The sequence below is a fragment of the Saprolegnia diclina genome, assembly GCF_000281045.1.
Source record: "Saprolegnia diclina VS20 unplaced genomic scaffold supercont1.21, whole genome shotgun sequence".
In the NCBI taxonomy this organism is placed as follows: Eukaryota; Oomycota; class Saprolegniomycetes; order Saprolegniales; family Saprolegniaceae; genus Saprolegnia; species Saprolegnia diclina.
Genome location: NW_008246088.1, coordinates 166152 through 176893, shown reverse-complemented (window position 1 = coordinate 176893; position 10742 = coordinate 166152). Strand labels below are relative to the sequence as shown.

Sequence of the window (10742 nt, the reverse complement as noted above, 5' to 3'; positions counted from 1 at the left end):
GTTTGTGCAGACGTGCGGTGACGCGTTCAACGTGGTCCGAGAGCACGTGTCACTGCTATCGACGCTGCTCGTGCTCATGCTTCCGGCCGGCATGCCCGAGCTTCGGGACGTGAGCGATTTGGATCACCTGGTTGAAATTGCCTTGCTGGGCGTCGACGATGCGACGGCCGCCGCCAACTTTGAGACCGCGGTGCACTTTTGCATGGGCAGCACGTTCAAGCGCGTCGACAACACCATCCACATCATCGCCCACAAGTACCTGTAAGTCTAGAGTCAGTCGTGTATGATAGAAAAATCAGATGGTTTATAACTCTACCTCTGTTCATTGCTGCCGCTCGTGCATATCATGGGCAAGTAGCAGCGACACTGCCACGACGCATCGACGTGTCTTGTCCAGGTGGCGCCGAACGTGAGCCATACAGTCTCGGGCAACCCAGAGCGTTCACGGTGTTGTCAGAGCTCATGACGCGCTGACTTGGTTTCTCTTTGGTGGCTGCGTGCAGAATGATCCGAGAGAAATCAAAAATGTATCAATTACAAGTACTTGTGCGCGACAATGTGGAGGGTGTTGTCCCAGCGCTTGAAGCGCGACCCGAGGCAGTACTCGATCGCGACTTCAAAGCTCTTGGCCGCGTCCGTTGTCGAGAGCGTGGGCACACACACTTCGACGAGGTAGTTGATGTCGTCGCGGCTCCGCAATTCGGGCATTTCGGCCGGGATCATGAGCAGGAAGAGCGTCACGAGGAACGGCACGTGCTCTCGGACCACGTTGAACGCGTCACCGCATGTCTGCACAAACTTGGCAAACTCATCGGACCCGACGCCGCCGAGCACGTGCGCCATCTCGGGCGTAAACACAAACGGCGTCTTCTCACGCTTGATGCCAAACTAGAACCACAATTCAGATCCGGAAAGCCGCTCGGTCGTCGCTACCTGGTACTTGACGTGCCCGAGAAAGTGACCAAAGTCAATGTGAAAGTACCGACCCGCGTGCGTGAGCTAGTAGGGTATGTCAGTCTGACAGATCCTTGGACAGGAGGTACCATGATGTTGTCGTTGTGCCGGTCACCGATCCCGAGGACACACGTTGCGACGCAGTAGCCGGCGCACGACCGGCGAAAGAGGTCGACAGCGGTCTTGAGGCTCTTCTTGTCTTGGTTGTTGGCCGTGATCCAGTTGGTGAAGCTCGTCTCATCAAACGCGCCCAGTGTGCCGATGCGCTTGTGAATGTCGGCGGTCGTGATCGAGTTGAGCACGACTTGGAGGATGCCCGTCATGGGGCCGGTCGCCACGCATTTGTAAGGCTCCATGGCCAAATCCAAGCCGCGCTCGCGCCAGAGTTCGTCCATGACGCGGATCAACTGCAGCGTCAAACTGTCCTGACGCACGTCGTCGCCCGACTTGAAAATGACGGTGATCGGGTCGCCGCCAGCCTCGGCGTTCTCAAAGACAAGATAGAGCGGAAGCTTGGCCGACGACATGACCTTGCACTTGGACACGATGAGCTTGCCGACTTCGACGCGCGGGTCGATCGGCAGCTGGTACGACGTCGGCAGGCTCTCGTTGAGCGCCGTGAGCTTGCTACGGGCCTCGGCGCGGATCTCATCCAAGTTTTTGCGTCCCGCCTTGAGCTGCTTGACGTACTGGCAGATGCCTTCCAGCGCACCGGACGGCGAGAAGAGCGTGCTCTGCACGAAGAGCACGTCGCGCATCTTGGCCGACGAGACGTCAATGAACGAATTCAGAAGGGTCCCAAAGCGCTCCCGGAACCGGTCGTTCTCGGCCTCGACTTTCAGCGCCCAGAAAATATCAAAACCAATCTGGTTCGGGTTGCGCAGCCCGCGTTCAATCAGATGCAGTGCCAGCGGCGACGCGTGGTAGCTCTCGTACTTGAGCGCTTGGACGAGCTGCGGGATGAAGTAGCTGAACGTCGTGTCGGCCATGGCTGCGAGCTTCTCGACCGCAAACTTGCGCACGTAGTCGGACGAGAACTCGACGTCGAGGAGCTCGAGGTACTCGGCCGGGTGCCGTGGCGCGGCCCACGAAGCCATGAGCGCGCGGGCCTCGTCGACGTCCGCCGCGTTGGTCCACTGGACGCACGAGAGGACGCGGGGCAGCGCGCGGAACGAGTGAGCAAAGAGGTGCCGGTGGGCCCAGAGCACCGTCTTTTGCAGCTTGTTGAGCCGAACGAGCGGGTCGGTTTCGATGAGGACTTTGATTTCGTCGAGGACTGCGGCGACCGAGGACGATGGCGACGAGGACGAGGGCGAGGGCGACTCAAAGATCGATGCTGTATCAAGCCGCTTGAGGTCGTCGGTCGAGACGGACGACGCCGTGATCGTGCTGCGCTGGCTGCTGAGCGCCGAATCGTCGAGGTCGCGAAACTCGTTTTGGTTGTCGGACGCTTCGAAGGCGACCGCGCGGATCGCGGCCATCCACTCGTCGCGGTCTTGCTTGGAGTCGGCGGCGATGAGGAAGACGCGGCTGGACTCGAACGGCTTGAGCTTGAAGCCCCACGTGCGCTGCTCGCGGCGGGTGCCCTTGTTGACAGCAAACGTCGTGTACGTCTCTTTTAGCGCATCACAGATGAGCACCGTCGCCTGCTTGAGCGGAATGAGCTTTGGCGTGTTGCTCTGGGCCGAGTCGCTGTAGCTGAGGACACCGGTCGCCGACGAGAGGCTGAACCAGCGCTTGCGCCACTTGCTCAGCGAGCCTTGCTGCCCGAGCTTCTTGAGCCACCCCTTCTTCTCGATAACGAGCCCTGTCGGGCGACTGGCCTCGTCGTCGTCGTTGATGCCTTCGTCTTGGTTGTCGGTACTGTCGTCTTGGAGGCGGTACTGGACGTCGGTGGGGAATTGCGCCATCGTCAGCTAGCCATCCATCGTAAAAGAAGAGGAAGAGAAGCAGCTTTCGTACGTGGAGGTACGGCTTGGTCGTGTCAATGATATGGGGCACCGGGCCGACGCGGAGCGTGTACACGCTCGAGAGGAGTTGGTTGTACGTGTCGCCTTGCACGAGGAGTCCATCGACGTCAAAGACGTTGATGGCGGTGCTGCAAATGCGTTCACGCTCGTCGACGTTGGCGCTGACCTTGCCACTTGCGTCCTTCTTGGCACCCCAGAGCGTCAAAACGAGCCGGGCGGTCCGCGGCAGATCCTTGATCTTCATCTTGGTGCGGTACCATTTTGGCTCATCCCAGCGCGCGACGTAGTCGTGGACGTTCCACCCGACGCTGCTGGCCGAAGCTGTGGCCGTTTGGAGCTGGAGCTTGGTGTCGACCGACTCGATGGGGTCCTCGAGGCGCTGGCCGCCGTCATAGAGCTCGACGCGGACGAGCACATCGGCATAAACAAGCGGCTGCTTTTCGATGCTCATGTCGTGCGACGTGCGCTTGAGCGACGACGTAAAGCCCGGGCAGTTGATCGCGCGATGAATGCAGAACCGAAGCGGCTCCTTGAGGTTGCAACTCGGCGCGAGGAGCGACGGGTACGTGCTGGCCTCGGGGATGGCATCGTCGGTCGTCTCGCTCGCATTGTTGTTGGTGCTACCGTGGTGCGCGTCGGGCGACTCGAACGCCATCAGCGACGTCGCTAGCATCGACGAAAGCCGACCGGACGACTTGATGTTGCTCAGGACGCGCTTGTGACTCGGCGTCAGCGTCAAGGAGGCCTTGGGGACGACCGAGAGCCGCAGCATCTTCTTGGTCACGAGGCACTCGCGCACATACGTGTAGTCGACGACGCGGCGCTTCGGGTCGATGAGGTAGTCCTTGAAGCCCGTGAGCTTGAGCACATAGTCGGATGGGGTGTAGGGCCGGAGCGCGGAGGCGTCCACAGTTGCTTCGTAGCTGTGGAAGATGTGCTCGATGGCCATTTCGACGGTGAACGCTTGGGGCAAATTGAGCCGGACGTCGGTCTTGGCGGTCGCGCGGACTTCTTGGAGGCAGAGCATGCGCCGGTAAACGATGTTGACAACTTGGAAGCTCACCGTGTGGCTGAGCGCGTTGACCCACTTCATGTACTCGGCCTCGGACTCGGCCTGCAGCACCCACGTCCGGTTCGTCGTCACGAGCTCAAACGCCCACCAGAGATCGCGCTCGCCGCAGGGCTGGAAGCACGAGATCTTGTCGAGCTCGATGTTGCCTTTTTGAAGCTTGACGCGCTCGGCCCGCGTGTACTTGGCGTTGTCGACTTCGCGCTTGTAGTAGGCAATGACGTTGCCTTCGAGCTGCATCCAGCGCTTCTTCATGGACGTGTTGCCTTCGCCACGCTTCTTGAGCCACCCGAGAGTGACCGGCGCGTCGCTCTTTGGCGCCATCGACGGCTTCTCATCGTCGTCGTCGTCGTCGTCGAGGAGCTCTTGCGGAAGCCGGGCGACGGTCTTGAGGAACGCGTCGGCCACGTCGTGCGCCGCCCAGTCGCTTTGCTCGAGCTTGTACTCGGGCGTCGTCGCGCGCGCCTCGAGCTCGTCCGGCGACACTTCGAGATGCATGTCCTGCAGCACGTTTGAGAGCGCCTCGCGGAACCGGACGCTCTCCTTCGAGTGCATGAGGGACGGCACGGGCAGCCACGTCTCGACGCCGCCCGCGTCTGCGTCGTTGTTGTTGTTGCCGCTATCGAGCTCGCCACACCACGCGAGGCCGTACGGGTTGAGCTCGTCCATGCTGGGCAAGGCCACGTCGAGCTCGGTCGACGACGTGCAGCGGATCACCATCTTCGTTGTCGTCGGCGAATCCACGGAACCAAACTCGGATTGAGCAAAAAGCCGACTTTTGAGCATCCAGTTTGAGCATCCGGATAGACATGTCGCAAAAGCGCTCTCCTCTCACGTGAAAAAGGTGAAAATGTAATACACACGCGTGAGATTCAAAACCCACCTCGTGACGCACTGCATCAACTTCTCCCGCCACCAGGCCCGACAACAATTCAGCAATTATATAGTAGCAAGGTCATCTCGAAGCTTCGCCTACTGGCGGGTACGCGCCGCCAGGTGAGTGAAGGTGGCGGCTTGGCAGGTCGACGACTCTTGCTTGCTTCGTCACTTCCTTGAGCCGGACCGAGTGCTCACGACCACGATCAATGGCAAGTGACGACAGACCACATCTGTACTCAGAACAGAACGTACGAGCGAGATCTTCGCATCCCGATTGTGCTGAGGAAGCTTACTGAAGAGGGGACTGAGCAGCGGTGGACCTACGACAGACGCCACGTCGTCACTCGTGATGAGCAGCGCCGCCTTGGACGCACGAAACCAGCCGCTATTATAGACCTGCACAGCGTTTGAGTCGTCGGGCTCGAGTTTGTTTTTGAATTTGCACATGCGAATCTCACATTTTTCACTCGTCGCGGGGTCGTGAGAGTCGAATTTTGAATCGGAATCGGTGAATCGCGCAGTCATCGAATTCACTTGCCGCACTCAGTCCTTCGCGTATGCAACATGTCGCTCATTCCCATCTACAGCGGTAAATACTGTTATCCAAAGTACCCTTGTGCCCTTGCGGCCGCGCCACGACGCCTTGCCACGATGGCCGCGTTGAACCCAGCGGACGGGTAATTTCCACCAATCCAATGCGATGAATCGTCGCCAAACCGTTTTCATTGGCTATAATAGCGGGAGAGGCCATCCCATTGTCGACAAATATTGAACATCGTATTTGTATTATTAATAATACAATAGAAGGAATAAAAGAGGCGCGAAAGACGGCGACAATCCCACGACGATTCGGGTGTTTTTACAGCAACTAATAAAAATATCCAGGCCAGGAAAATATCGCAGGAATATTAATATTCCGCTTGTATAGTCCGCGGCCAATATTTCTATGGGGTGGCGTATCCGGATGCGGCCCCGGGCGACGGGGTCGTCCGGATACGGTCGGCCCCAGTTTGACTGGCAGCATCTCTTTCGACGGCGAATAAAATTGCAGCCAAACGCGAATATTATAATATTAATATTGAAATCGGATAATATTCGACTGCCACCTTGGACGCAGACGCAGATAAGATGAACAGCAGTCGGGGCTACGGCGAGATGGACTTCGCGGCCATGGCGACCTCGGGGAAGCTGCCGGCCTTCGACGACCTCAACCCCTTCGCGCAGTACGGCAGCGGCGCCAAGGCCGCCGAGGCCGGCCGGTGGCAGCCCGTGCCGGGCCTCGTCCACTCGAAGGAGAGTCTGGCGCTGCGCCAGGCGGTCGGCGCTATCCTCAAGGGCGTTCACGAAGAAGTCAAGGCCGAGACGCTCGAGATCCGCGCCAACACGCCCGAGTACCGGCTCGAGAACGACGACTGGATCGCGCACCGGAACAGCAACAAGGTGCTGCCGCAGACGCTCAAGACGGTCGCGCGCCTGCCCATGAGCCTCCTCATCACCAACCCGAACCACGTCGGCGTCGACAAGGAAAAGCTCAACGTCGCTGGCTGGCTCAAGAAGAAGGGCGAGAAGAACACGGCCATGAAGAAGCGCTACATGGAGCTCGAGAACAAGGTGCTTACGTACTACAAGAAGAAGCCCGAGCACCGCGGCCGGCCGCTCTCGCGGGAAGAGAAGGTACCACTCATGCAGGGCAAGATCGAGCTCGACAAGGTCTCTTCGGTCCAGCCGACGACGATCAAGGGCGTGACCGTCAAGTGGGGCATCGACCTCGTGACGACGAACCGGACGTGGGTGCTGCAGGCCGAGTCCGAAGACGAGTACCAGATGTGGGTTCACGCGCTTTGCCACTCGGTGCGCTTTCACTGCGTCAACCTCATCTACCGGCGCATGCTCCAGCTCGCCGAGGTGTCGGCGTCCGCCGAAAACGAAGTGCGTCTCGTGATCCTTCCGTCCTACACGGTGCAAGAGTCGGTCGAGCACATCTTCAACTGCTACAAGCTCATGCTCGACGCGGCGCCACTGCATCCGTACGACCCGAAGGAGTACGTCCTCAAGTTTACGGGGTACCGCGACTACATGATCGACCCGTTCCGCGAAGTTAGCAACTACCAGCACGTGCGCGAGTGTCTCATCACAAAGAAGACACTTTGTCTGACGCTCGTGCACCAGAGCAAGATCAAGGAGGCGCTTCAGCGTGGCCTGAGCATGCGCCCGGCGTCCGGGCTCATCTACAACGAAGCCGTGTGTCGGCCGGCACCGTCGTCGTCGGGGGCGAGCCGCAACAAGTTCAACTTTACGACCCTCGGCAACGACTGGCAGACGACCAACGACGAGGACAACAACGCCGACAGCCAGTTTACCACCGGCAAGAGCTGCCACTACCGCGAGCCGCTCCGGTTTTGCATCAACCGCGTGCTCAACATCCCACGCTACACGACGCACCTCCGCCGGACGGCGCACGACATGGCGCCCGAGCAGCGGCCGCTTCTCTTCACGAATGGCATCGTGACCATCGAGCTCTACAACGGCGGCAAGCTCCTGGAAAACGTGGTCGAAACCACCGACGTGCGCATGAAGGCGCAGATGGACGACGGGCTTATCGCAGTCTGGACCGAGCCCAAGTGGTACAAGACCAAATTGCGTTTGTACGAGATTCCGCGCACGGCGCGCCTTGTCTTCACCTTGTACGGTGTCCGGAAGGGCCTTGGCGGCGTCGTCTCCAACAACAGCGACGGCAACGACCGCGAACGCATCCTCACGACGGGCCTCAACGTGTTTGACGTCGAGGGCCTCATTGCGCAGGGCGACCAGTACATGCAGATGCTCGACAACCTGCACACGAGCCACCACGGCCCAGTGCCGCACGTCATTGATCCGGCCAAGCCCATTCTCCACGTACGTCTCTTCTTTATTGCTGACAAGTCTCTTATTGTGTGATGGCTCTGCCAGGTGTCGCTCTCGTCGTTCCACGCCGACATTGTGTTTGATTGGTCGGCGGGCAACGCGTCGAACGCAGCGACAGAGCAGATCATCTCGTCCAGCACGAACGGATCTCGCAGCGAGACGCTGGAAAAGTCGGGCTGGCTCAAGAAGACGGGCAAGAGCCATACGCTGACCGCGTGGCAGAACCGGTGGTTCACGCTCTCGCAGACGACGCACTCGCTCTCGTACGCCGAAGACGTCAACGCGCCGGCCAAGCACACGATCGACCTCCTTGGCGCGAACGTCATGATCGCTGACGAGCTCAACGAGCGCTACACGACGTTTGCAGTCTCGAAGGGCACGCGCAAGGAGCAGAGCACGTGGGTCTTCAAGCTCCGGGCGGCCGAGAGCTCGCGCGAGTTTATCTTGTGCGCCAACACGCGCCAGGAGCGCGAAGAGTGGCTCATGGCCATCAAGATGGTGGCGTCGGGCGAGACGCTCTCGGACGACGAGGACGACAACGACAGCTTCAACATAGGCAACCAGTACGACAACGACTTGAGTCGACTAACCTTGGACCCGGGCACCGCGGACCGCAGCACGATCTTGCACGGCTACTCGATGAACCTCATGTCGGAGCGCGGTCGTGTCATGAGCGGGCGCCAATCGTCGCTCAACAGCAGTGTCTTCTCGGACGGCGGCACCAAGGCGCTCGACGACCTTCGGGAGACGATCCGGCGCGACCCGCTCTACCGCCTCTCGTCGTTCCAGAAGGCCATCATGTGGAAGAACCGCGCCGATTTCATGGACCAGTTTGAGTTCCTCCCGCGCATGCTGACGTGCGTCAACTGGTTCAACGCGAAAGAGGTCGACGACGTGATTGCGTTTCTACCGCGCTGGGCCAAGGCGAGCCACCCCGCCGCGTACATTGAGCTCCTCGACATGGAGTTTGCGCACGAAGGCGTCCGGCAGTTTGCGGTCGACAAGCTCGCGGAGATGGCCGACACGACGTTCAGCTACTTTTTGCCGCAGCTCGTCCAAGCGCTCAAGTTTGAAAACCACCACGTGTCGCCGCTCGCCAAGCATTTGATCGAGCGTGCGATCAAGAACCCCAACCAGATCGGGTTTGACCTCTTTTGGAGCATGAAGGTCGAGTCGTACAACGAGCAGTACAAGGAGCGGTACGGCCTTCTCCTCAACACGTACGTGGACGTGTGCTCGTACAAGATGCGCTCGATCCTCGAGATCCAGGACAAGCTCTTCTCGGAGAAAGGCGTGTTTGAGCAGATTTGCCAAGAGATCAAGGAGCTGTCGCATACCAACAAGTCGATGGAAGCGCTCAAGGCGCTTCTGCACCAGCGCCTCGACGAGCTCAACGAGTCGCTCCAGTCGGCCTACCAGCTGCCGATCGATCCGCGTGTTGAAGTCCGTCGCATCGTTGTAAAGAAGTGCAAGATCATGTCGTCGGCCAAACTGCCGCTCTGGCTCGAGTTTGAAAACGCCGAAGAAGGCGGCGACCCGGTCATCATCATCTTCAAGGCCGGCGACGACGTGCGCCAGGACTGCCTCACGCTGCAGCTCATTCGTCTCATGGACGAAATGTGGCGTGAAGACGGGAAAGACCTCGCTATGGAGCCGTACAAGTGCGTCTCGACCGGCCCCATGACGGGTATCCTCCAAGTCGTCCAGCACGCTGTGACGACGGCCGATGTGCACAAGCGTGGTGGCGCCATGGGCGGCATCTTTGGCGCGTTCAACGATGCCAGTTTTACCGACTGGATCGAAGCCAACAACGCGGACGCGCGCAGCAAGAAGGTCGCGGTCGACCTCTTCATGCGGTCGTGCGCCGGCTACTGCGTTGCGACGTACGTGCTTGGTATCGGCGACCGGCACAATGACAACATTATGGTACGTCTACATGGTTTGTGCGATGCAAGCCTCATCGTCTTTGTCGCTAGATCACGACGGGTGGTCGCTACTTCCACATTGATTTCGGTCATTTCCTCGGCTTTATGAAGTACCAGGTAGAGAACACTTTGCTTCGATGAGCGTCATCTCATGCGTCTACTCTGTCTAGTACGGCATCAAGCGCGAGAAGACGCCGTTTGTGTTTACGCCCGAGATGGCGCACGTCTTTGGCGGCATTGGCACCGACATGTTCCGCAAGTTCCAGGACCTCGCGGGCGAGGCGTTCAACGTTGTGCGCCGGCACTTGCACCTGCTCGTCTCGCTCCTCTTGCTCATGATCCCGGCCGACATGCCCGAATTGCGCCGGCGCGACGACATCAACTACATTGTTGAGATCATGGGCAGCGAGAAGACGGACGCCGCGGCCGCGGGTATGTTTGCCGACCTCATTGTGCAGTGCACCAAGAACACGTTCAAGCGCATCGACAACACGCTGCACATTCTCAAGCACAGCTAAAGACGTACCTTGTCGCTCCTATTTTAACATTGGTAGTAGTATCTGTCTGCGTGGGATTCCGCGTGCATGTATCTCTGCAACAGCTTTTGGCGAATCACCGCCGCTGCAGCAGCCTTCGCCTTGCCATCGACAGAATACCAGAGCAGATATTGAGTCCTACCACACGCTCAAGCACAGAAGGCCAGAGCATTCGGCTGGGCCACAAACAGCTTGGGAAGAGACCGATGCCATCGAGATCAGTAGGAAAAGTGATCCAACCCAGTATATACCAGACTGGTACCAGAGATCTGGCGGTGATCTATCTCCGAGTCAACGGGACGGACTCTGTCATCTCGGTGCGCTGTGGCGGTCCGTCCACGTCGCAACACCTCGTCGATACACACCAAGACAATATTCCCTGGGTTTTATGCCCTAGCACACGTTGGCGTCTGAATGACAATGTTATTCAAGGTTGAGGGGACAGCGAAGACATTTTACTATGAGACATGTCTAGGTTGTCCCCGTCAACGTATAGCTTCAGACA

At 59.0% G+C, this 10742-nt stretch overlaps 3 protein-coding genes across 4 annotated transcripts; 2 read left to right on the top strand and 1 right to left on the bottom strand.

Annotated features, from left to right (window-relative positions):
- Positions 1 to 91: 91 nt before the first annotated feature.
- Positions 92 to 265, top strand: SDRG_07303 (hypothetical protein; the record flags this gene model as incomplete). Its single annotated transcript, XM_008613128.1, has 1 exon — positions 92 to 265. The coding sequence occupies one exon, from the start codon at positions 92 to 94 to the stop codon at positions 263 to 265; it is 174 nt and encodes a 57-aa protein (XP_008611350.1).
- Positions 266 to 467: 202 nt separating this feature from the next.
- On the bottom strand, positions 468 to 4757 carry SDRG_07302. 2 transcript variants are annotated; one of them, XM_008613126.1, is made up of 4 exons: positions 2917 to 4757; positions 1044 to 2870; positions 934 to 999; positions 468 to 888 (listed from the first exon to the last, which is right to left on the bottom strand). In XM_008613126.1, the coding sequence occupies exons 1-4, from the start codon at positions 4711 to 4713 to the stop codon at positions 535 to 537; spliced, it is 4044 nt and encodes a 1347-aa protein (XP_008611348.1). In that variant the 5' UTR covers positions 4714 to 4757; the 3' UTR covers positions 468 to 534. The 2 variants fall into 2 exon arrangements, with proteins under 2 accessions (XP_008611348.1, XP_008611349.1); XM_008613127.1 differs by having other exon boundaries at positions 468 to 999.
- Positions 4758 to 5964: 1207 nt separating this feature from the next.
- SDRG_07301 (hypothetical protein) lies at positions 5965 to 10370 on the top strand. The gene is made up of 4 exons (XM_008613125.1): positions 5965 to 7767; positions 7822 to 9702; positions 9753 to 9818; positions 9872 to 10370. The coding sequence occupies exons 1-4, from the start codon at positions 6001 to 6003 to the stop codon at positions 10217 to 10219; spliced, it is 4062 nt and encodes a 1353-aa protein (XP_008611347.1). The 5' UTR covers positions 5965 to 6000; the 3' UTR covers positions 10220 to 10370.
- The last annotated feature ends 372 nt before the right edge of the window (positions 10371 to 10742 follow it).

Coding starts and splice junctions, on each gene's coding strand:
- SDRG_07302 (XM_008613126.1), bottom strand. CDS start 4,713: ATGGTGATCCGCTGCACGTCGTCGACCGAGCTCGACGTGGCCTTGCCC. Junction 2,871..2,916: donor CGACCAAGCCGTACCTCCAC/GTACGAAAGCTG, acceptor ATGGATGGCTAG/CTGACGATGGCGCAATTCCC. Junction 1,000..1,043: donor GGCACAACGACAACATCATG/GTACCTCCTGTC, acceptor ATACCCTACTAG/CTCACGCACGCGGGTCGGTA.
- SDRG_07301 (XM_008613125.1), top strand. CDS start 6,001: ATGAACAGCAGTCGGGGCTACGGCGAGATGGACTTCGCGGCCATGGCG. Junction 7,768..7,821: donor CGGCCAAGCCCATTCTCCAC/GTACGTCTCTTC, acceptor TGGCTCTGCCAG/GTGTCGCTCTCGTCGTTCCA. Junction 9,703..9,752: donor GGCACAATGACAACATTATG/GTACGTCTACAT, acceptor CTTTGTCGCTAG/ATCACGACGGGTGGTCGCTA.